The 26,252-nt window shown below is 36.1% G+C and overlaps 2 protein-coding genes and 2 pseudogenes across 2 annotated transcripts; 3 read left to right on the plus strand and 1 right to left on the minus strand.

Annotated features, from left to right (window-relative positions):
• Window positions 1–200: 200 nt before the first annotated feature.
• On the plus strand, window positions 201–2,136 carry LOC116122537 (annotated as a pseudogene).
• Window positions 2,137–5,922: 3,786 nt separating this feature from the next.
• Window positions 5,923–8,975, plus strand: LOC116122560 (annotated as a pseudogene).
• Window positions 8,976–15,682: 6,707 nt separating this feature from the next.
• LOC116122562 (PHD finger protein ALFIN-LIKE 1-like) lies at window positions 15,683–19,321 on the plus strand. The gene is made up of 5 exons (XM_031408395.1): window positions 15,683–15,908; window positions 16,015–16,047; window positions 16,220–16,442; window positions 18,468–18,588; window positions 18,718–19,321. The coding sequence occupies exons 1-5, from the start codon at window positions 15,815–15,817 to the stop codon at window positions 18,967–18,969; spliced, it is 723 nt and encodes a 240-aa protein (XP_031264255.1). The 5' UTR covers window positions 15,683–15,814; the 3' UTR covers window positions 18,970–19,321.
• A 4,136-nt stretch (window positions 19,322–23,457) lies between these two features.
• On the minus strand, window positions 23,458–26,052 carry LOC116122488 (probable 2-oxoglutarate-dependent dioxygenase At5g05600). The gene is made up of 3 exons (XM_031408327.1): window positions 25,322–26,052; window positions 24,862–25,192; window positions 23,458–23,859 (listed from the first exon to the last, which is right to left on the minus strand). Exons 1-3 carry the CDS (start codon window positions 25,825–25,827, stop codon window positions 23,605–23,607), a joined length of 1,092 nt encoding a protein of 363 aa, XP_031264187.1. The 5' UTR covers window positions 25,828–26,052; the 3' UTR covers window positions 23,458–23,604.
• Window positions 26,053–26,252: the final 200 nt, after the last annotated feature.

The following is a 26,252-nucleotide window of genomic DNA, read 5'->3' on the forward strand; positions in this document are numbered from 1 at the left end:
GGAGAGACGGAAAGAAACTTTAATGGAGAAAGGCCCACCACACACCTCAATTCATTCTCTTTCGTTCTTGCTTTCTATTCTCTTCAAAGTAATGAAATTGAAAGAGAGATTATGATGATGATGATTATGACTCGACTCACTACTACTCACTAATGTAATCAGATTTTTTTTTTTTTTTTTTTTAGCTTTATTTTGTGATGATGAAGGTATGTTTGTGGTGGTGGGTATGGGGTTATCTCTCCCTTTGTCATTTTCAACCTTTACAATTTCTCTCTCCCCCTTCTCTTCTCCATCTCTTTTTCTTTCTTTCCTCTTTAACTCGACCCGGTTTAGATTTCCACAACTCACCCATTTGACTCACTACAGTAGAAAGTTTCGAGAGTGACTTCTCTAACAATAAAATATATTATTATCATTTTAAATATAGAAAACCTTTATTTGGTTTGGAGCAGTGTTGATATAACTCCCATGCCATGCATGCATGCGGCCATGCAACAGAGACCGGAGCTGAAGCTCGCACCGGAGCTGAGTCAACTCACTAAACAAAAAGGAAAGAAAAACCGAACTTTTTCCGTTTACAGAAAAATCAAAAAACACGTAAGCAGACAGTGACGTGACTGTCAATGGAGCCCCACTCCAACTCAGTGGTGTGAGTGACACACGCATCTCCCTCTCCTCTCTCTCAAAAAGCATTGATGGTGAATCCATCATCCATCTCTACTCTTTCTTCTCTCTCTCTCTCTCCCCTCTGTTTACAGAGAAACAAAGATCTGAGATATATATAGAAAACAGAATCTATACTCACCAGTCACCACCTGTTTCTGTCGACCCCACCACCCCCACCCCTCTTCCTCCCTCCTCAATAAATTATTAAATCTCCATGAACAAACTTACACTTTATGTCTTTATTCCTCCCTTTCAAAATTTTCTAATTTCCTTTTAAAACTTTAGTTTAATTTATATTGTGTTTTTTTTTTATAGTTTGCGTGATGCTACGCCGGTTAGTTGTAGAGGCAATGCTTGACACCCGAAGCAGCTCACGCGCTCGACGAGGCCGTTGCTGTGGCTCGAGGGAGGCCATGGACAGACGACGTCGCTTCATGCGGTTTCCGCTCTCCTTTCTTTTCCCTCGTCGATTCTACGCGAGGCTGTGCGCGTGCCAGGAACGCCGCCTACTCGCCTCGTCTTCAGTTCAAGGCGCTCGACCTTTGTCAAGCGTTTCTCTCGACCGTGTCTCGTCCATCAGCTCAGCGACGACCGCCGTGTCAAACTCACTATGGCCGCGATCAAACGGTCGCAAGCCAACCAACGGAGGCAGCCTGATAATTTCAATCTATACACCAACTTTCTCAGTCTCATAAACTCGTCTGTGGCCGTCGTAAAAGGCGAGTTACAGCACTTGGTTATATCAATTCTCGATGACCCGGTCGTGAGTCGGGTCTTCAGTGAAGCGGGATTTCGGAGCAACGAAATCAAGTACGCCATCTTACGCCCTCACAACGAGCTTTTAAACTTTCTCGGCCTCTAAAGCTCCACCGCCAATTTTTTTATGATACTACTTGACTGAAAATTCGGATCCGGTTTCGGGTCGGAAGGGAATGAGCTATACGTTTCGGTTATGGTGGGTATTGGATCATGGAGATGAATTGCAGAAGGATAGGAGACGTGCTTTGAAGAGAAAGAATCCTATGTTGGGGTGTTTATGCTTACGGTGCACTCAGAGTTTCAACGAAAACGTAGAGAGAAAACATAATAAGAATATTTTGCCGTCAGAATTATCTGGGTTGAATATATTTCCATTGAAAACGATGTTTCAAATTACTACAGAAAATACTGATAAAGGGAGTGTCAATGTGAGATTTGTGGAGGTGAGTGTTTTATAGAGCAAAGTTTAGGACCTGGGGTGGTGGTTATTATGGAGACTTGAAGCATTTGTAATGAAATAGCTATGAAAAGGAACAAATGATGCAGTTGTGAGCCATGTTGTGGCTCAATTGACGAAGCTGTTGCATCTTCGTGGAGCTAAAGTTTGGTTGATAGGTGCTGCAGCCAACTATGGACGTATTTGAAGCTTCTGAATAGGTTTCCATCAATCGAAAGGACTGGGATTTGCATCTTTTGCCTATTGCTTCTTAAAAGTCTTCAATGGCTGAAACATTCCCCAATCCAGGAGTGGTGTATTTTTCATGTTACTTTTTGGTTGTTTATGCCTGCTTGCATGTTTTTTTTTTTTCTTTTTTTTCTTTTTCTTATAGATATAACTTTAAATTTATTTATTGTCACTTGGTTTGCTCAAGAATATTTTAATATAAGGTTAAATTATCCTTTCTGACGGTAGTTTCTGACTTGTTCTTGCAATAAACTAGGATTTTGCATGACTAAGTTTTGTTAATAATATACGAGGCTAAAAGAAAAGGTTTAGTTTAATGTATTAATACAAGTTTAGAAATGATTTCTTTAGCCGGGGTTTGTGTCACATCATGAATTTAAGTGAGTCATGGTCAGTTCTTACTTTTAAGTGTCAGATTTCTTTGAAGATTTGAAGGAACTTTCTTCTCTGATGGTTAAATTTCGTCAATTCTTTGCTATTATTGGCTATGGTGTGTGTTTGTTTACATGTTGTAGTAGAGTCTCTGGTCTTTGGTTTGCTATTAGGTATTCTCTGTGCTTCAAGTTACCATTTGTCTTTTTTTTTTTCCCCTCTTCATGTTCCTTTTGAATCCAGAATTGTGGTCTAATTGCAGCTTGATGGAGTCATTTGTTCCTTTGCTGGGCTCTTTTCTACACCTTCTGACTTCAAGAGCCCACTAAGCGGGTATATCAATGTGCAACCCGGTGCATCAATGCAACGAGAGGTGGGAACAAGAGATGATTGCTTTGTCAAAAGATCCGTTCTTTAATAGCAGACCAGTGCCAATCTAGCTTGCCTTCTTGGTTACAAATGACAGAGAGAGGCAAAGACAGATTGAATCGAAAGGTGGTATGCTTTAAAACCCTTGACTCTAATTTGTGTTTGGTTCTGTTTATTAAATAGAAAAGCTGAGGCAAAACCAAGAGAATTAATATGTTATCATGTTTCATGTTAAGCCACTGAAATCTAGACCATGCTAGCCAAATTGATTTTAGTGGATAAATTCTTTATTAGGAGCCATAGGCTCAGAGGCTCTTATGCTTCTGGAATATATTCAGGATGAAAATTCGTTTTTGAATTTTCTGTAAGATTTTTTTGTTACATACAAACTGGAGTAATTTTAAGAACTTTTCAAAGTTTATGTAAAAATCAATTTGCATTCTTCAGTGCAGACTAAAGATGGTGGAACAGTATTGGTGCCAAAATTACAGAGGTGCAAAAGAATGGGATGATATATGCCAGCGTCATCATCCGACTCAACCATACCCTTCTCCAACATCTATCAAGTGGGTTCTCAATTTCCCACTGTTGTGGGCTTTCGGTTTCCTGAAGACAGAAGGGAGAATGCTGATAACAGCAATAGAAATACACACCTTCTGATAAAAGTGCATCAATGTGAATTCGGGGATTCCCATTGACTCTGAAAAAGTTTCTGCTTCAAAACATTTCTTCTCCATGGTTTCCAAAGATCCGAATGAATTTTGGTATCCAAACGTGGCAAAAACCATCAAAAACAGCTCTTGAGTCAGGTGGCTCAGATCTCCCTGCAGGTTGTCTAATTCAAGTGTAGATGACAGTAATCGAACATCTCCAACGTCTGTGACTTCTGTGACCACTGTTTTAGGATTGGGAATGTGCTCCGCCTGCCAAAAATGAACTGAAGGAACTTACAGAAGTGTCTCAGGAATTATCTGGTTGCTTTTCTGCTAATGTAGATTTCGTCCGGAGTATTTCTAACCATGGCTCAATCTTCTACCTCCTCATGTCCGACTGGCATCGGCAATTGATCTAAGCAATTGCAAGAAACTTTTTAGTGCTCTCATGAAAGAGTTGGCTGGCAAGGTGAAGCCATACCGTTTTATGCAAAACATAGTTCACTGGCAAGCACTAAATGAAAATGCCATAGAGCAAGTAAACGAGGGGTATGGTCAATTTTACTGGTCCTGATAGGTGCAGTAAAAGGAAGATTGCTGTCGCCCTTTGAGTAATATATGGAAGCAAGGAAAATTATTGGTGTGGATCTGAGTTCCAATGTTGGGGTGACTGATAGAAATGCAATCTTTGATTGTGAAGATGTGAATGGTTACGGTATGAAGTTTAGAGGGAAAAATGGGGTTGATTATATTGCTGGGGAGTTATGCAAGAGACCCTGTCCATTTTCTTTCTTGAAAATGTAGATAAGGCTGATCTGCAGGTTCAGATTAGTTTGTCGAAGGCTATACGAACTGGTAGTTATTGATTCAGATGGGAGAGAAACTTGCATCAAGAATACAATATTTGTGACCACATCAGATTTGTGAAGGATAGCAAGATTATCTCTTACACAAATGAGGGCATTAACTATTCTGAGGAAGAATTTTGAGAGCAAAGAGCGGCAAATGCAGATCCTATTCGAACCTGCTCCAGGGAAAAGCAGCATTAGCCAAAAGTCGACTACATCCAGTTCAAGTGAAGGCATGGTGTTTGTGAATAGAGGGAAACTGAAAGGCCGGAATGGTATTCACAGCAGGACGATATCTCTGAGATGGTCAAACGGGCTCATAGATCATCAGCTAAGAATTAGATTTGGACCTTCAGTGAGAGAACGAACTGCAAGAAAAAAGGATGGGAACTCAGATAATGACTCCTCTGGGAACTCCAAGCCTTGGTTGCAAATATCTTTGATCAGACTGAAACAGTGGTTTTCAAGCCATTCGATTTTGATGCACTTGCAGAGAAAGTCTTGAATGATATCAACAAGAGTTTCACATGATTGTGGCTCTGAATGTTCTCTAGAAATCGACACCAAAGTGATGGAGCAATTACTTGCAGCTGCATATCTATCAGACACAGACAGTTTGGTAACAGATTGGTGGAGAAAGTTCTTTGCAGGGGATTTTTAGAAGTTCCAATGAGGTACAACCTCACAGCTCATTCCAGTGAAGCTTGTTACTTGCGAGGAACATTCCATGGAGGAGCACACACCAGAAGCGGCAGAAATTCGCCTTCCGTCAAAAATATTTTGAATTGATATTTCCAAAAGCCTAGTGATACAGATAGAGTTAATTTAGCAATCAGCTCTAGTAACCATTTGGTAGTGTTAATCAAATTTTATTGGTTTTCTGTTCAAGATAGGTTTTGTATTATGTTAATTATAGTCCATGCTTGTGTGAATTATGATTCTCTTATGTACTGAAACACCAAAATATCTTCTTTTTGCTCCTTGAATTTGATTGTGTCTAAATGCTTAGCATTTCATCAGGTTTCTATGATTTTAAGTCTCACATATGAAATTTCAGTCTTATAGCCGATAATTAAGGCTATATCCTTTACCCCCCTTAGTTTTGGGGAACTATCACCCCAATCCCGAGTTTGTAAGTTAAAGTGTATCGCGTAGGGTTAAAAAAGACATTTGAATAAAAAATCGGTTTTTTATCTAAAAGATGCAAAATCTAAAATGGTTAGCCCTTTACACGGTGGGACCTTTTAACTTAATTTATGACTTAAATTGTTAACACAAATTCAGACCGGTATCTATGATAATCCAACGGTTAGCAATAACGTCAAGGACTCAAAATTTAAAAAATCAACTGGGCCAAGAAAAGGCCATAACAGAACCATTGGCTTTACACTTTCTAATAAAATAACTTCCATTTTGGCGTTTCGCCTTCTACAGTGGGAAAGTTCAAAGCTTCAGTCTTCAGCTCCCCGATTCAGCTCCTCTGTACTCAAACCTTCCGTTTCTAACTCAAAACATCATACGAATCACCTTATACGTACGCACGTATACGGTACCGTATACGTACAGGCAAATGGCTTCAGTTTCTTCAAGTCTCGTACGGTAGAAGAGATTTCAAGGACTCAACTGTCGTCGCTCGGCTCTCGTTCGTGCTCTCACTTCGGGTCCTTTTCACTCTCTTTGAATTTTAAACCCTAATTTTCAGATGAAATGGAAGTGTTTTTGTTTGATTTCTTTGAAGTTGACGGTTTTTTTTTTTTAGATGTCGACAAGTTCTACTCACAATGTGATCCAGGTTAGTTCACTTTCTTATACTTTTTGGTTGCTCAGCGAAGTTAGTGTTGCATCTATAGTGAGCTTAAGATGTACTTTAAATTTGATTAACCGCATTCGACATTTGAAATACTTAGAATTTGTGAATTAAGCTTAGAATTTTTTATTTTTTTTTGGTTCATTTTTGTAGAGAAGGGAATCTGTGTTGTACGGACACCCAAATGAATCTTGGGAGGTGGCAATGTGCTGATGAGGTGCCACCGGAGGTTCCAGAGCCAGCATTGGGCATATTTTTCGAGGGGGGGATGCATAGGAAAGATTGGCTTCTCTTGTGCAGTTCATAGTGATTGCGGTTGCTGCAGTGGCTTTTTACTTTGGTGCTCGACTAATCGCATGAAAGGTACAATTTTGTGTATACTTGCTGTGGATACTCAATGTTAATGGAAGCATTGTTAAAAACTAGAGTAGTGTTTGCTACTTGTAGGTGCAATAGCCCTTTTTGGTGAAATTCAACAAGATATTCTAATAAGAGTTTATTACTGTGATGATCATATTTTTAAATTTGATAATTGCTTTACTTGTACAGTGAACAAAGTTGTCAAAATGTAAGGAAGTGCTTATGCTAATCACTGCAAATCTTCTGAAGAGATTTTAAAATTGGCTACCTCTCTGCTATTTTTTAACAATTTCTCTGCTACACTATTCCATCATGATAGGAGTTGCATCGAATCCGTTAGTCTGGTCTTCAAGTTACAATTGATAATGTATTTGAGGCCAACGTTAGTAAACTAAATGGATAGGATTCACCTTTTCAGCTATTTCTTGTCAATTGAAATCACTGGACCAATCCATACTATCTACTTGTAGCTGAATTAGTCAGTATCAGCTACCACACATTCATTGAGTGAATGCATTAAAAATATATGGTCCCTGGTCTCACCCTTCATCTGCAAAAGAGTCATTCATGGATTCAGATATCCTCATTTCTTCCTGTTACTCTAATAGGAAATCAATTCTTTTGGACAACAAAGTTGATACTATGTTTCGGAATATTCATGGGTACTAGACCAACATATGGCAGACATCCCATGAATTTACCCTGACCTGTTCCCCAATATCAGCTGCTAAATGTGTTCTGTATGTAGTCAACACAGCACTATCCACCACTTGCTATAGAGAAACAAGTTCACTAGTGACACTTTGGTTCTAACATGGTATCTGAAGTAGCAGGGGTCAGTTCCAGTTATTCTGTCTATAACTAATAGTCCCTTATTTTGTCGGCTTTTACTAATGACTTAGCAATTTCTATACACAAGGGAAAAAGGGGAAAAAAAAAATGTATGCATGGTGATCGAAAGTGGCATGGTTCCCCACTTTATGAAATGAATTGCTCCATTTAACTTGTTCATTTATTTGAGTGCAATTTTTCAATTGAAGTTCAGACTCAACATCATTGTATTATGTGAAAGCATGCTTGACATGCCTATAGTTGTGCCATGCAGTAGAGGTCAACAAGCCTAAAGTTTGAACACTGAAAGATGCCTTATTCATGCTGCAACTTGGGTGGCATTAGGCTGGACTAGCCTAAGATTGATGCTAGGATTGAGCGTATTCCATGTAGTCTGCACAATCCGACAGATGGGTTGGTGAAAATAAGTTTGAGTTATGAGCTTTGTCTGGATCGTAGGCTGGTTCTCATATTATCTTATTCCAGTTTCCAATGACATTCTTTGGACAGCAAAAGGTTCTCTGTTGCAGGACATTGATGGAAGGTACTTGAGACACTTCCAAGATCAGAATAGGGAAATCAAGTTTTAGCTAAGCTTTTCATTTAACAGGTATATTATATGAAGCAAGAGATGATCGAGAGAGAACTGGATTTTTTATGACTTATTTATATTTCTATTACCTCACTTTCACCATCAGAAAGTGTTTTGCTGGATGCCAACTTCCAGGACCACTTACTAGTCACCATCTTTTGGGTTCTGAGATTGATAGATTTACAAACACATATATACCTTAAATTAAGATGGCATGACTAGTGAGTGTTTGTATTTATCTGCTATCCTTTCAGGTGCTTCTAGAGCTTGATGAAAATTCATTCACCTTAACAATTTGCTTAGTTTTCTTTTTCTTCTGTTTGTTGTTTTCAATATTCTCTACGATAGCTTTGGTGGAGGTAAAATTTTAAAAAACTTGTTCTTAGGATGCATGCACTAATCGAATGGTTACACTGTCTAGGCTAATTCAGATAAGGGGGCTTCCTCCCATTGGTTCTACATGTGTTTTAGAGAACAAATATTCCAAACCTCCACCTATTTTCCCAGTGTCCTTCGGTATTTTTATTGATATCTATAGATCAACAGGAAGCGGCTATTAGCTTAATCAACGATCTTCCCACCCTCTTTGAAGTTGTTACTGGCAGGAAGCCCCTAAAAGATAAACCAAGTGTAGATAGTGGAAGCAAATCCCGGAATGGTCTAAGGTAAAGATCTCGCTATTCTTTCAGTCTGATAAAACCAATACAAATTGATAAATTCAAACTATGTTTGTTTTCTCCTTCTCTTTTGCTTGCATTATTTGGGCTCATAACCTACTCTCATGCTGCCGAGATCAATTGATGGATTAGTGAGGAGCAATCCCAAAATACTTGAGGATCGTGTAGAGGACAAGATGATGAGCACAACGAAACTTTTGGGAAGCTGTGGGTCAAGTTACAACTCTGAGTTTTGGATAGTTGTGACATTTGTGAGCGGTGGTACCATGGAAAATGTGTGGATAACACCAGCCAAAGCAGAAAGTATCAAGCAGTACAAATGTCCTTCTTGCTGCACAAAGAAGGGAAGGCATTAGCAGTTGCAGAGAAGCTTAGGCGTCACCATACCAGCTTACTTTACTCACTGTTATTGTAGTAAAGTCATGATAGTTTTTTTCTATTAATCTTGCTTTTCTGGGTTGAGAACTTCTGGGTTTCATAGCGCTTACACATTCTAAATACTGTTTAGCACTGATTGAGTCTGATTGAAGTCTGAATTCTCACCCTTACAACGGGTGACCCTAATTATTGGATAAAATAGGTAGCAGTTACAATGGCATTGTCCTTTCTCTAATTGTTCAGTTGTCTTGGATTTTAGGTGCTGCAAGCATACAAATGGGCATGGATCATGAATTAAATCTGGTAAGCTGGATTTCACAGTAGATTGAAGTATGTAAACGTAAATAGTTTGTGTAATTTCCTCATGTTTCTAGGGATTTTTTCGACGGGTCTCTTTGAAGTATGATCCAATGATTCTTGTGTAGGGTAAATTACTCTGGGTAACATAATCCATATCTATAATTTAGGGGTGTTCAAAAGAACCTGTTGGAACCGGAACTGATGGGTACCTGGGTTTTGGTTCCGGTTCCTACCAAAACCAACCGTCAAAGGGTAGGTTCTGGTTCCAAATTTTTGGAACCTTTACTGTGCGGTTCTGATTCCGGTTCCTATAGTTGGAACCAGGATTAGAACCAAGAACAGGAACCGAGAACTAATATAAATAAAATTAAAGTTAGGGGGTTAATAAAAAACTTTGTAGAAAAAGAATGTGAATACATTTATATTTATATTTCATACATTTAAGTAAGTTGGTTTGACTTTTGAGAATCTACCTTTATAAAGTAATGGAATTTGTAATTTGTACTTTTATTTTTGTTAACAAGTGCTAGGTGGGGGGTATTTGTAAGTTTTTAAAGGTTTTTTGTTGTCATTTTAAAAATTTGTGGGGGGTCATTGAAATTTTACAGGGTACCCAGAGTCAGAACCGGAACCGTTGTTACAGGTTCTGATTCTGGTATCTAGGAACCGGAATCGTCGGTTCGGTTTTGGTTCCAAATTTCAAAGAACCGTCGATTCCGATTTTGGTTCCAAATTTTAAGGAACCATCGGTTCTGGTTTCGGTTTCTTAAAAAGTGTGGGTACTCGGAACCGAACACCCTTAATCTATAGATGAGTGATTGGAGTACTAATTAGTTATTCCGAATGAGATCTAGGATCTGTATTAAAAGGTAAAAGGTATTTTTGTTTTACAGTGATTATCATGTCAATTAACCATTGTTTTTAAAACCCGGCCGGCCCGACCGGTTGAACGGTTCAACCGGGACCAGAAGCTAAGGTCGGGTTTCTACTTTTCCTATCACCCAAACCCTAGGATTTGGGTGGATAATCGGCGAGCAATTGACGGTCGAACCTTAGGGCTTTTGAAGATAAAGCCCGTGAATGTAATGGTGGTGAGATCGTTGATTTCCGGTGAGTAAATCAACCGGAAATTGAACAAATCTGGCAGCTGCAACGATGGGATTTCGCCGGCGATTGGAGAGGCTAACGGGGTGGGGTGAGGTGGGTTTTGTAGGGAGAAGGAGAGGAGTGATTCCTGAGTGATGGGGAGGGGTTGTCGACGCCGGCGTGGATGAGATCTGGCCTGGAATACCCACGCCGGCGTCGGGAGATCTGGCCGAAATCAAACCTATTGGCCAGATCTTAGGTAGTTTTAGTGAAAATGGGCTCAGGGGACGATTGGGTTGCATCTGGGGTGTCGCCGCGCGTCAATCGTCGCCGTCGATTTGCATTTAGGGTGTGTTTGATAAAATTCAAACATGTAGGGACTTATAAGTATTTTTAGGGGTGTATTTGCTGAATTTTAAATTTATTGTCAACCGGTTTAACCAGCGATTAAACCGGTAAACCGGTCAACCGGGACCCGAAGAACTTTGCCGGGTTGCACCTCGGGTGGGTTTTAAAACATGCTGGTTAAACCGGTTAAACCGGTCAACCCGGGACCCGAAGACTTTGCCGGGTTGCACCCCGGTGTGGTTTTAAAACATTGCAATTAACGATTTCACTAATAGATCTGAACGGTGGATGAGAAATTGTCAAACAAATCTAACAGTGGTAGGTAATTGTTGTTTTCAAACTTCGAGTAGAAACTATCATTAGGGCAAATCTTTGGGTGGTGGGAAGATGTACTTCGACCTATATATTTTGTGATATTTTTTAAATTAATTATTATGTAATAATATAAATGGTGGACGTTGGGGCGGTATAAAAAAGTAAAAAGTATTTTCGTTTTTACAATGATTATTACTGTAATTAACAGATTTCACTAATAGATCTGAGTGGTGGGTGAGAAATGTCAAACAAATCTTAACAGTTGGTAGATAATTGTCGTTTTCAACTTTTGGGTCGTAAACTATCGTTAAGGCAAATCTTTGGGTGGTGGGAAGATGTCCTTCGACTATATATTTATGTGATTATTTTTAAATAATTATTTATGTAATAATATAAATGGGTGGACTGTTGGGACGGTATATAAAAAGTAAAAAGTATTTTCGTTTTTACAATGATTATCAATGTCAATTAACAGATTTCACTAATAGATCTGAACGGTGGGTGATAAATTGTCAAACAAATCTTAACGGTTGGTAGATAATTGTCGTTTTCAAACTTTTCGGTAGTAAACTATCGTTAGGGCAAATCTTTGGGTGGTGGGAAGATGTCCTTAGACCTATATATTTATGTGATTAATTTTAAATTAATTATTTATGTAATAATATAAATGGGTGGACTGTTGGGACGGTATATAAAAAGTAAAAAGTATTTTCGTTTTTACAATGATCATCAATGTCAATTAACAGATTTCACTAATAGATCTGAGCGGTTGATGAGAAATTGTCAAACAAATCTTAACGGTTGGTAGATAATTGTCGTTTTCAAACTTTTCGATAGTAAACTATCGTTAGGGCAAATCTTTGGGTGGTGGGAAGATGTCCTTAGACCTATATATTTATGTGATTATTTTTAAATTAATTATTTATGTAATAATATAAATGGTTGGACTACTAGGACGGTATATAAAAAGTAAAAAGTAAAAAGTATTTTCGTTTTTACAATGATTATCAATGTCAATTAACAGATTTCACTAATAGATCTGAACGGTGGACGAGAAATTGTCAAACAAATCTTAACAGTCGGTAGATAATTATCGTTTTCAAACTTTTCGGATAGTAAACTATCATTAGGACAAATCTTTGGGTGGTCGGAAGATGTCTTTCGCCCTATATATTTATGTGATTATTTTTAAATTAATTATTTATGTAATAATATAAATGGGTGGGCTGTTGGGACTTGGGAGAGAGTGAGAGACGTAGAGCTGTTGTCTTCTGGAGTCCCTACCTCTCCATCTCTCTCATTGAGTTTGAGATTGAGAATGTCATAAAAATATCCGGTGACGTGTATGCTTAGCTTACAGTAAGAAAATAGCATGTGTTTTGTCTTTTTATTTTATTGTGGGCAGTGAAAGTGATAGGTGGTGGGCTTCCTCTTTACTTTACTAAATTAATGAAACAGCAAATAAACGTGCCCATTTCTTTTGGGTGCACGTGGTGATTTGACTCTTAGATCTTTTTTTATTTGTGCTGGCTGACGTAACCAAGCACTTGTGACTAGTGACTTGTCATGTCTCCCGCTAGAATATAATATATATAGATTATACACGTTTCTGGCCCACTTCTTGCCCAATAATTTCCACGTTCAAGCTTGAAATTTCTACAATATACCATTAATTGAATACTATTTCTTTTTCTTTATTTTTCAAACACGTTTTAAAAGGAAAATTGACAGAATATCTACCCTTTTCTATATTTTAATTTATAAATTTTGGGAATATTTTTAAAAAAAATTAAATTAGTCTATTTTATATGTAATTTAAGCTATTTTATTCTCAAAAAGCTCTCGTTAGATTAGATGTCGTTGTTTTAGTGTGAATTCGATGTTGAAGTAATACAACTTTAATTGAAATAGACATGCAAATTAATGTTGTATGGATAAATCATCATACTGCATGCTACTTGCAAAAATTATGTCTTTATTCTTTACATAAATTATCATAATTTGACTAATTGCGTTAAACTTGTCGACAAGTTCAGGATAAAAGAAGATTATTAAAAAAAAAATTAAACTTTTTTTAATATGTTTTATCGACATTAAAATCATCAGTCAACGTTAATCATTAGATTAATATTTTTCTTTCCGGAGATGATCGAGAGAGAACCTTGAGTTTTTTTGACATTATTTTATTTCTATTACCCTCATTTCACCATCAGAAAGTGTTTGCTGGATGCAAATTCCAGGACACATTACAGTCACCATCTTTTGGGTTCTGAGATTGATAGATTTACAAACACATATATACCTTAAATTAAAGATGGATGACATAGTGAGTGTTTGTATTTATCTGCTATCCTTTCAGGTTTTCTAGAGCTTGATGAAAATTCATTCACCTTAACAATTTGCATAGTTTCTTTTTCCTTCTGTTGTAGTTTTCAAATTCTCTACAGACTGCTTGGTGGAGGTAAAATTTTAAATCAACTTGTTCTTAGCCATGCATGCACTAATCGAATGGTTACACTGTTAGCTTATTCAGATAAGGGGGCTTCTCCCATTTGTTTTACATGTGTTTTAGAGGGCAAATATTCCAAACTCCACCTATTTTCCCAGTGTCCTTCGGTATTTTTATTGATATTTATAGATCAACAGGAAGCGGCTATTTAGCTAATCAACGATCTTCCACCCTCTTTGAAGTTGTACTGGCAGGAAGCCTCTAAAAAGTAAACCAAGTGTAGATAGTGGAAGCAAATCCCGGAAGGCTCCAAGGTAAAGATTCTCGCTATTCTTTCAGTCTGATAAAACCAATACAAATTGATAAATTCAAACTATGTTTAGTTTTCCTTCTCTTTTGCTTGCATTATTTTGGGCTCATAACCTGCTTCACGCTGCAGAGATCAATTGATGGATTAGGAGGAGCAATCCCAAAATACTTGAGGATCATGTAGAGGACGAAGATGATGAGCACAACGAAACCTTTTGCGGAAGCTGTTGGTCAAGTTACAACTCTGATGAGTTTTGGATAGGTTGTGACATTGTGAGCGGTGGTACATGGAAAATGTGTGAAGATAAAAAAGCCAAAGCAGAAGTATCAAGCAGTACAATGTCTTCTTGCTGCACAAGAAGGGAAGGCATTAGCAGTTGACAGAGAAGCTTATGGCGTCACATACCAGCTTATTTTACTCACTGTTATTGTAGTAAAGTCATGATGTTTATTTATCTATTTAATCTTGCTTTTCGGGTTGGGAACTTCTGGGTTCATAGCGCTTACACATTCAAATGATGTTTAGCATGATGATGTCTGATTGAAGTCTGAATTCTTCACCCTTACAACGGGTGACCCTTAATTTATTGGATAAAATAGGTAGCAGGTACAATGGCATTGTCCTCTCTCTAATTTGTTCAGTTGTCTTGGAATTTTGGGTGCTGCAATGCAAAAATAGGCACTGGTCGATATGAATTAAATTGGTAAGCTGGATTTCACAGTAGATTGAAGTATGTAAAAACTTAAATAGTTTGGTTTAATTTCATGTTTCTAGGGATTTTTTCGACGGGTCTCTGAGTATGATCCAATGATTCTTGTGTAGGGTAAATTACTCGGGTAACATAATCCATACTCATATGATGAGTGATTGGAGTTGCTTATTAGTTTATCCGAATGAGATCTAGCATCTAGGATCTGTATAAAAAAGGAAAAGGTATTTCGTTTTTACGCGATTTCAATGTCAATAATAATTTCACTAAAGGTCTAAACGGTGGGGTGGATAAATTGTCAAACAAATTTAACGATGGTAGGTAATTGTCGTTTCAAACTTTCGGGTAGTAACTATCATTAGGGCAAATCTTTGAGTGATGGGAAGATGTCCTTCGACTTATATATTATGTGACTATTTTTAAATTAATTTTTATGTAATAAATAAATGGGCGGACTATTAGGACGGTATATAAAAAGTAAAAAGTATTTTCGTTTTTACAAGTTATTAATGTCATAACAGATTTCACTAATAGATCTGAACGGTGGGTGAGAAATTGTCAAACAAACTTAACGATTGGAGATAATGTCGTTTTCAAACTTTTCGGTAGTAAACACATCGTTAGGGCAAATCTTTGCTGGTGGGAAGATGTCCTTCGACCATATATTTATGTGATTATTTTTATTTTTATATTTATGTAATATAATGGGTGGACTGTGGGATGGTTATATAACAAGTAAAAGTATTTTCGGTTTTACATAATGTTATCATGTCAATTAATAGATTCACTAATAGATTGAAGGTAGGTGGAAATTGTCAAACAAAATCTTAACGGTTGGTAGATAATTGTCGTTTCAAACTTTTCGGGTAGTAAATATCATAGGGCAAATCTTTGGGGGGTGGGAAAGATGTCCTTCGACCTATATATTTATGTGATATTTAATACCTTTTAACTTAAATTTATGACTTAAATTGTTAACACAAATTCATGACCGTTGATCTATGATAATCCAACGGTTATAATCTGACCTAGCAATAACGTACACGACTCAAAATTTAAAAAATCAACTGGGCCAAGAAAAGGCCCAATAACAGAACTACTTGGCTTTGCATTTTCCTAATATAAATAACTTCAAACTTTTGGCGTTTCGCCTTCTACAGTGGGAAAGTTCAAAGCTTCAGTCTTCAGATAACCGATCTTCAGCTCCTCTGTACTCAAACCTTCCGTTTCTAACTCAAAACATCATACGAATCTACCTTAATACGTACGTACGTATACGGTACCGTATACGTACAGGCAAATGGCTTCAGTTTCTTCAAGTCCTCGTACGGTAGAAGAGATCTTCAAGGACTTCAACTGTCGTCGCTCGGCTCTCGTTCGTGCTCTCACTTCGGGTCCTTCTTTTCACTCTCTTTGAATTTTAAACCCTAATGTTCAGATGAAACGGAAGTGTTTTTGTTTGATTTTCTCTTTGAAGTTGACGGTTTTTTTTTTTTTTAGATGTCGACAAGTTCTACTCACAATGCGATCCAGGTTAGTTCACTTTCTTTATTACTTTTTGGTTGCTCAGCGAAGTTAGTCGGTTGCATCTATAGTGAGCTTAAGATGTACTTTAAATTTGATTAACAGCATTCGACATTTGAAATACTTAGAATTTGTGAATTAAGCTTAGAATTTTTTATTTTTTTTTGGTTCATTTTTGTAGAGAAGGAGAATCTGTGTTTGTACGGACACCCAAATGAATCTTGGGAGGTGGCAATGCCTGCTGATGAGGTGCCACCGGAGGTTCCAGAGCCAGCATTGGGCATAAATTTTTCGAGGGATGGGATGCATAGGAAAGATTGGCTTTCTCTTGTTGCAGTTCATAGTGATTGCTGGTTGCTTGCAGTGGCTTTCTACTTTGGTGCTCGACTTAATCGCAATGAAAGGTACAATTTTGTGTATACTTGCTGTGGATACTCAATGTTAATTGAAGCATTGTTAAAAACTAGATAGTGTTTGCTACTTGTAGGTGCAATAGCCCTTTTTTGGTGAAATTCAACAACGATATATCTAATAAGAGTTTATTACTGTGATGATCATATTTTTAAATTTGATAATTGCTTTACTTGTACAGTGAACAAAGTTGTCACAATGTAAGGAAGTGCTTATGCCGTAATCACTGCAAAATCTTCTGAAGAGATTTTAAAATTTTGGCTACATCTCTGCTATTTTTTAACAATTTCTCTGCTACACTATTCCCATCATGATAGGAGTTGCATCGAATCCTTTAGTTCCTGGTCTTCAATTTACAATTGATAATGTATTTGAGGCCAACTTTAGTAAACTAAATGGATAGGATTCACCTTTCTAGCTATTTCTTGTCAATTGAAATCACTGGACCAATCCATATACTATCTACTTGTAGCTGAATTAGTCAGTATCAGCTACCACACATTCATTGAATAGAATGGATTAAAAATATATGGTCCCTGGTCTCAGCCCTTCATCTGCAAAAGAGTCATTCATGGGATTCAGTATATCCTCATTTCTTCCTGTTACTCTAATAGGAAATCAATTCTTTATGGACAACCAAAATTGATACTATGTTTCGGAATATTCATGGAGTACTAGACCAACATATGGCAGACATCTTCCATGAATTTACCCCTGACCTGTTCCCAAATATCAGCTGCTAAATGCTGGTTCTGTATGTAGTCAACACAGCACTATCCACCACTTGTTATAGAGAAACGAGTTCACTAGTGACACTTTGGATTCTAACATAGTCATCTGAAGTAGCAGGGGTCAGTTCCAGTTAATTCTGTCTATAACTAATAGTCCCTTATTTTGTCGGCTTTTATACTAATGACTTAGCAATTTCTATACACAAGGGAAAAAGGGGAAAAAAAAAATTGTATGCACTGGTGATCAAAAGTGGCATGGTTCCCCACTTTATGAAATGAATTGCTCAATTTAACTTGTTCATTTATTTGAGTGCAATTTTTCATATTGAAGTTCAGACTCATCTCACATCATTGTAATTATGTGAAAGCATGCTTGACATGCCTATAGTTGCTGCCATGCAGTAGAGGTCAACAAGCCTAAAGATTTTGAATCACTGAAAGATGCCTTATTCATGCTGCAACTTGGGTGGCATTAGGCTGGACTAGCCTAAGATTGATGCTAGGATTGAGCGTATTCCATGTAGTCCTGCACAATCCGACAGATTTGGGTTGGTGAAAATAAGTTTGAGTTATTGAGCTTTGTCTGGATCTGTAGGCTGGTTCTCATATCATCTTATTCCAGTTTCCAATGACATTCTTTGGACAGCCAAAAGGGTTCTCTGTTGCAGGACATTGATGGAAGGTACTTGAGACACTTTCCAAGATCAGAATAGGGAAATCAAAGTTTTAGCTAAGCTTTTCATTTAACAGGTATATTATATGAAGCAAGAGATGATCGAGAGAGAACCTTGAGTTTTTTATGACATTATTTATATTTCTATTACCCTCATTTCACCATCAGAAAGTGTTTTGCTGGATGCAAACTTCCAGGACCACTTACTAGTCACCATCTTTTGGGTTCTGAGATTGATAGATTTACAAACACATATATACCTTAAATTAAAGATGGCATGACTAGTGAGTTGTTTGTATTTATCTGCTATCCTTTCAGGTTTTTCTAGAGCTTGATGAAAATTCATTCACCTTAACAATTTGCATAGTTTTCTTTTTCCTTCTGTTTGTAGTTTTCAATATTCTCTACAGACTGCTTTGGTGGAGGTAAAATTTTAAATCAACTTGTTCTTAGCCATGCATGCACTAATCGAATGGTTACACTGTCTAGCTAATTCAGATAAGGGGGCTTCCTCCCATTGGTTTTTACATGTGTTTTAGAGGGCAAATATTCCAAACCTCCACCTATTTTCCCAGTGTCCTTCGGTATTTTTATTGATATTTATAGATCAACAGGAAGCGGCTATTTAGCTTAATCAACGATCTTCCCACCCTCTTTGAAGTTGTTACTGGCAGGAAGCCTCTAAAAGATAAACCAAGTGTAGATAGTGGAAGCAAATCCCGGAATGGCTCCAAGGTAAAGATTCTCGCTATTCTTTCAGTCTGATAAAACCAATACAAATTGATAAATTCAAACTATGTTTTAGTTTTCTCCTTCTCTTTTGCTTGCATTATTTTGGGCTCATAACCTACTCTCATGCTGCAGAGATCAATTGATGGATTAGTGAGGAGCAATCCCAAAATACTTGAGGATCGTGTAGAGGACGAAGATGATGAGCACAACGAAACCTTTTGCGGAAGCTGTGGGTCAAGTTACAACTCTGATGAGTTTTGGATAGGTTGTGACATTTGTGAGCGGTGGTACCATGGAAAATGTGTGAAGATAACACCAGCCAAAGCAGAAAGTATCAAGCAGTACAAATGTCCTTCTTGCTGCACAAAGAAGGGAAGGCATTAGCAGTTACAGAGAAGCTTATGGCGTCACATACCAGCTTATTTTACTCACTGTTATTGTAGTAAAGTCATGATAGTTTATTTATCTATTTAATCTTGCTTTTCTGGGTTGGGAACTTCTGGGTTTCATAGCGCTTACACATTCTAAATGATGTTTAGCACTGACTGATGTCTGATTGAAGTCTGAATTCTTCACCCTTACAACGGGTGACCCTTAATTTATTGGATAAAATAGGTAGCAGTTACAATGGCATTGTCCTTTCTCTAATTTGTTCAGTTGTCTTGGAATTTTAGGTGCTGCAAGCATACAAATAGGCACTGGATCATGAATTAAATCTGGTAAGCTGGATTTCACAGTAGATTGAAGTATGTAAAAACGTAAATAGTTTGGTTTAATTTCCTCATGTTTCTAGGGATTTTTTCGACGGGTCTCTTTGAAGTATGATCCAATGATTCTTGTGTAGGGTAAATTACTCTGGGTAACATAATCCATACTCGATATGATGAGTGATGGAGTTGCTTATAGTTTATCCGAATGAGATCTAGCCATCTAGGATCTGTATAAAAAGGTAAAAGGTATTTCGTTTTTACGCGATTTCAATGTCAATTAATAGATTTCACTAACAGTCTAAACGGTGGGTGATAAATTGTCAAACAAATTTAACGATGGTAGGTAATTGTCGTTTCAAACTTTCGGGTAGTAAACTATCATTAGGGCAAATCTTTGAGTGATGGGAAGATGTCCTCGACTTATATATTATGTGACTATTTTTAAATTAATTTTTATGTAATAAATAAATGGGGGACTATTAGGACGGTATATAAAAGTAAAAAGTATTTTCGTTTTTACAATGTTATTATGTCAATTAACAGATTTCACTAATAGATCTGACGGTGGGTGAGAAATTGTCAAACAAATCTTAACGATTGGTAGATAATTGTCGTTTTCAAACTTTTCGGTAGTAAACTATCGTTAGGGCAAATCTTTGTGGTGGGAAGATGTCCTTCGACCATATATTTATGTGATTATTTTTTTTATTAATATTTATGTAATATAATGGTGTGGTATGTGGGATGGTATATAAAAAGTAAAAGTATTTTTTTTACAATGATTATCATGTCAATTAATAGATTCACTAATAGATCTGAAGTAGGTGGGAAATTGTCAAACAAATCTTAACGGTTGGTAGATAATTGTCGTTTCAAACTTTTCGGGTAGTAAATATCTTAGGGCAAATCTTTGGGGGGTGGGAAGATGTCCTTCGACCTATATATTTATGTGATTATTTTAAATTAATTATTTATGTAATAATATAAATGGGGGGGATGTTGGGACGGTATATAAAAAGTAAAAAGTATTTCGTTTACATGATTTCAATGTCAATTAACAGATTTCACTAATAGATCGAACGGTGGGTGAAAATGTCAAACAAATCTTAACGGTTGGTAGATAATTGTCGTTTTCAAACTTTTCGGTAGTAAACTATCGTTAGGGCAAATCTTTGGGTGGTGGGAAGATGTCCTTGACCTATATATTTATGTGATTATTTTAAATTAATTATTTATGTAATAATATAAATGGGTGGATTGATGGGACGGTATATAAAAAGTAAAAAGTATTTTCTTTTTACAATGTCATTCAATGTCAATTAACAGATTTCACTAATAGATCTGAGCGGTTGATGAGAAATTGTCAAACAAATCTTAACGGTTGGTAGATAATGTCGTTTTCAAACTTTTCGGAGTAAACTATCGTTAGGGCAAATCTTGGGTTGGGGGAAGATGTCCTTGACTATATTTATGTGATTATTTTTAAATTAATTATTATGTTAATATAAATGGGTGGGACACTAGGACGTATATAAAAGTAAAAGTAAAAGTATTTTGTTTTTTACAATGATTATCAAAGTCAATTAACAGATTTCACTAATAGATTGAACGGTGGAGGAAATTGTCAAAACAAATCTTAACAGTCGGTAGATAATTATCGTTTTCAAAACTTTTCGGATAGTAAACTATCATTAGGACAAATCTTTGGGTGGTCGGAAGATGTTTTCGCCATATATTTATGTGATTATTTTAAATTAATTATTTATGTAATAATATAAATGGGTGGGCTGTTGGGATTGGGGAGAGTGAGAGACGTAGATGTTGTCTTCTGGAGTCCCTACCTCTCCATCTCTCTCATTGAGTTTGAGATTGAGAAGTCATAAAAATATCCGGTGACGTGTATGCTTAGCTTACAGTAAGAAAATAGCATGTGTTTTGTCTTTTTATTTTATTGTGGGCAGTGAAAGTGATAGGTGGTGGGCTTCCTCTTTACTTTACTAAATTAATGAAACAGCAAATAAACGTGCCCATTTCTTTTGGGTGCACGTGGTGATTTGACTCTTAGATCTTTTTTTATTTCTGCTGGCTGACGTAACCAAGCACTTGTGACTAGTGACTTGTCCTGTCTCCCGCTAGAATATAATATATATAGATTATACACGTTTCTGGCCCACTTCTTGCCCAATAATTTCCACGTTCAAGCTTGAAATTTCTACAATATACCATTAATTAAATACTATTTCTTTTTCTTTATTTTTCAAACACGTTTTAAAAGGAAAATTGACAGAATATCTACCCTTTTCTATATTTCAATTTATGAATTTCGGGAATATTTAAAAAAAAAATTAGTCTATTTTATATGTAATTTAAGCTATTTTATTCTCAAAAATGTTTTATTAGATGTAATTATTTTAGTGTGAACTCGATGTTGAAATAGTACAACTTTAATTGAAATAGACATGCGAATTGATGTTGTATGGATAAATACTTGCAAAAATTATGTCTTTATTCTTGACATAAATTATCATAATTTGACTAATTGTGTTAAACTTGTCGACAAGTTCAAGATAAAAGAAGATTATTAAAAAAAAAATTAAACTTTTTTTAATATGTTTTATCGACATAAAAATCATCAGTCAACGTTAATCATTAGATTAATATTTTTTTTTCCGTTAATTTTAAAGGTTAATATCGTTGAAATTATTGATATTGTTATCTTACCAATAAAATAATAGTTTTGTATTAAAATCATGGGTGGGGTTTGAACTTTGAATGATAATATCTGATTTTTATGGGAAATTAGAGGCTGAGACTCACACAATCAGCGGCCGTGGACCACCATCATCACCAATGGCTGCCTGCCTCAAAAATAAAGATAATAAAATTAACAAAGGAAACTGATATAAAACAACCTTTCAAAATTTCTCAAAAAAATTCAAACCAACAAAACTAACCCTAAGATATAAAATGAAAATCTCTTCAATTAGACAATAATAAAACAAAAATATTTGCGTGAACTCCTATCCAATGTCTTATAGATAATACAACTTTATAATTAAATTATTTGTTGAACTTTATAGTAAGAGTTGTCACTGAAAGCTACATTGTGATAAACATATTTTATTTCCAGAAGAACCTTAATGGTTGGCAGTATAGACTCTGAACATGAAATTTAATTATTAATTAATATTTATTTGTATTTATTTGACTAAATAAAACTCCAAAACTTTGAGTGGGGTCGGTAAAAAGAAGTCACTTTAGCAAAGCTTGAAGATTCAAAACATGGGTTAGTACGATAATGCGCAAAAAATTATCATAATGTATAACATTAGCAATATTATACTATAAGCTTTTTTATATGTGAATAATTATTATATGAAAATGGGTCCTTTAAATACTTTATAATATGTGGAACGTACGATATTCCTAGTGTAAAAAATTAAAAACTATAGTGGCCAAGATTTTTATTTTATTTTATTTTTTTGGGTGGACAATCAATCATGTATCAAACAATGAAAGTATGCATGTGACATTTAATTATCTTTAGCCCATCCCCACCATTTAGAAACAGATTGTTTCAAACAGGAAAAAAATAATGATTTTCATATATTCACATGTCAATCTTTTAAATATATTTTATACTGTTTATTATATCGTGAATCACGCCCTAACTATAGTTGGATTATTGAAATGAGAAACTTCTAATTTGGTTTTTTATTGAGGTTTTTGTTTAATTAATAAAATTTTAGAGTAAATCTCTGTCGCAAATTTAATAAAAAATTTCACGATTTCAGAGAAAAGATTTTGTTGAATTTTAATCAAATAAAATCCAACCATATTAAATACACCATATATTAATTTCACGTGTATCATGCCATAAGACCAGTCATAAAAATTTATTTAATTGGCCATGTTAATTTGCCTCGATCAATGATGAAAAAAATGAAACATGTCATGATCAAATTCTTTATGTGACATCTCTCCTTTTAGTTGGGTGACAAGCCCTTTAGTCAAGTTCTTGTCCTCGAGTTAGGGGAGAAACAATTACCGGATTTAAAAAAAAAAAAAAAATATATATATATGTGTGTGTGTGTGTGTGTGTGTGTGTGTGTGTGCCCTAAAGCCACAACTATTAATGAAAGAACATATATATTATCTTCTATGCTTGAAACTTGATTTGATTCTATTAATATAATCCCTTTCATGATTACAAGATGTACAATTATCTCAAATAATCAATTAAGGGAAAGATTAAGAAAAAAAAAATAATAATAACTATAGCTAATTAGATTTTAACAATATAGGAATATTAATAACATTTTGGAGATTTCATAGAATCGACTTGGGATTTGCCACGAGGACCTCTCAATCTTATGAAAAGTCTGTATTCATCAAATGTCATGGGAGGATACAGTGCAGGTTTGTCCGTCGTTATAAGTTCCTTCACTGGTTCAATCGGTATATCACTTTTGGGATTGTAAAAGAAAGCAAGAGATACCCGTTCTTGATTGGGGTTTACTATCACTCTATGCTCCACACTCTTGTAATTTGCATTGCTCAAAACCTAATCAAAATCAAACAACACCAAAAATTTAATTAGCAAATATTGCAACACCCAATTGAGAGGAATCAATTCTTATAAGAAGTTTATGATGATTAACATCGTGTATATTGAACCATCGCTCGGTGGTCAATTGGTTGGATACTGGTAAGGGTAATGGGTTTTGAGTACCATGTATTTTTTAAGGAACCAGAACCAGTCGGTTTCGGTTCCTAGAAACCTAAAATCGGAACCTGAAACATAGGTTTCCGATTCCAAGTACTCAAGTTAATTTTAATTACCCCCTACTTTATTAAAAATGACAAATACACTCCCAAAAATCTCAATACACCCTAACAGTTTACAAAAAATTACAATTCAGTCCTAGTTCTTACCCAGGTACCCGGACCTCAGTTTCGGTTCGCAGTTCTAGCAGTATTGGAACCATAACCAAACCCGAGAATTCTTGATTCTAATTTTTCAAAATCAGAACTAAACCCTAATGGGGCCGATTACAGTTATACCCTTTACCCATGCTCACTCCTAGTTACTAGAAGATTACCCTATTGTTAATTTCAAAGTCTCGAGAGATTAGTCGAGGTGCGTATAAACTAGATCGAACACCCCCTAGTCACAAAAAAAGAAAAAAAAAATGTGTATAATGTGCAATTAGAGAAGGGGCATGGTGAGAAATTAATTGAGTCAAGGTGTCGGTGCCATGAGAAGAAATCTTTTATATAGGTAGCACGTTTGAAATGCGGGGAAATGAGAAAATTAGTACCACTGAATTGAATATCAAAGTTTTTATCCCGTGCAATAGTGATAATTATCCATGTGTAATATTACAAATAATCATAATATTATTTAGTCAAAATATTAATAAAGATGTTGAAATATTAGTGGTTAATTATAGTCATAATTTGTAGTCCACAGAAAATGACCCCATCCAACTATGGTTCACGAATCCTGACCAAGCAATTTTAATTTTAATTTATGGATAATTAAGAGAGAGGATTAATAAATAACCTGAACTTGATCACCAATGTTGACGATAAACGCGTGTTTAGCGGGCTTCACAGTGATCCAATTATCTCCTTTACGGACCTGAAGACCCGCAACTTGATCATCGGGCAACAGCATCGTCAACCCTCCAGGATCCGAATGAGACGATAATCCAAGAGTCAAGTCGGGTTGTGGACATTTGGGATAGAAATTAATCCTCAAACAAGCTCCAATATTTTCACCTCCGAATGCATTTTGAAGATGATCTTCTCTTAATCCAAGCTCTAATGATAGAATCTTCATTAATCTCCCACATAATTCCACCAACTCTTTGCAGTACTCATCAATCACTTCCCTGTGAATGTTCATAATCAATCAAAGCTTTAAATAATTAAAGATTTTTATTTAGCTGACAAAATGGGACAACTAAATTTGCTGACAATTAAACGACAAATCAACAGTAGTAATTAATTTAATTAAGAACCTGATGGAAGGTGGATAGGCAGGCCACTTGTTAAAATCTTTTAAATTCGTAGGGCGATAATGAAGGAAATAGTAATCACTCCAGTCAAGAATGGCTCCTTTCTCAACACCCAAACGGCTGCCATAGCCTTCGTAAGTTTTTGGGGAGTTGGCATAAGCTTGTTTAACCTCCATGGGCGCATGAAAAAACTGGCGCCAACCTTCACGAGCTTGGTCCATCAGTTCAGGGCGGACGCCGTGGTTCAGAATTTGGAAGAATCCCCATTCACGACAAGCCATGGAAATTTGAGAAATGATTTGGGCGCGAACGTTTTGATCGTCTTGAAATAAGCCGGCGAGATCAATGATTGGAATATTAACATTGTGGTCAATATTATTATTCTCCGAGGAGAACGACGGCCTCTCAGTTGAAGGCTTGATGTATCGCTCTGGAATTTTATTTAAGCAACTCTCGGATAACGATTGAACTCGAACAATAGGCTCTGGCCAGTCCTGTAACTTGTTCATGATGTTGTTGTTGAGAAGAAGTAGGTTTGGATTCCAAGGTCGATTCTGTTAAGAAATCAAAACACAATTGTACGATGAAAAAGAAATAAGAAATTATAATAAATATTGATCGAGAGAGAAAGAGAGAAAGAAAGAAAAAGATAGAGTCATAGAGATAGAGATAGAGAAAGAGATATGAGGTTCAAAGAAGGGCGTTGGCGAGTGGTAGTTAAAAGGAAGGAGAGTAGTGGGTAGTCGTAAGAACTGAAATAGACATCAAAGAGAACGTGAAAATAATGGACTAATTTTAATTTTTTTTCAAGTGCTATTCTTGAGAGGACTTGAAAGCATAAAAAGAATATCGTCCTCCTTACTTTATATAGTATGAATCAACGATTCTATTCGATTCAACGATTATGTTCTTAGATTGAACTGATCTATCACGT

Source organism: Pistacia vera, unplaced genomic scaffold (genome assembly GCF_008641045.1).
Source record: "Pistacia vera cultivar Batoury unplaced genomic scaffold, PisVer_v2 Contig135, whole genome shotgun sequence".
NCBI classification, from domain to species: Eukaryota; Viridiplantae; Streptophyta; class Magnoliopsida; order Sapindales; family Anacardiaceae; genus Pistacia; species Pistacia vera.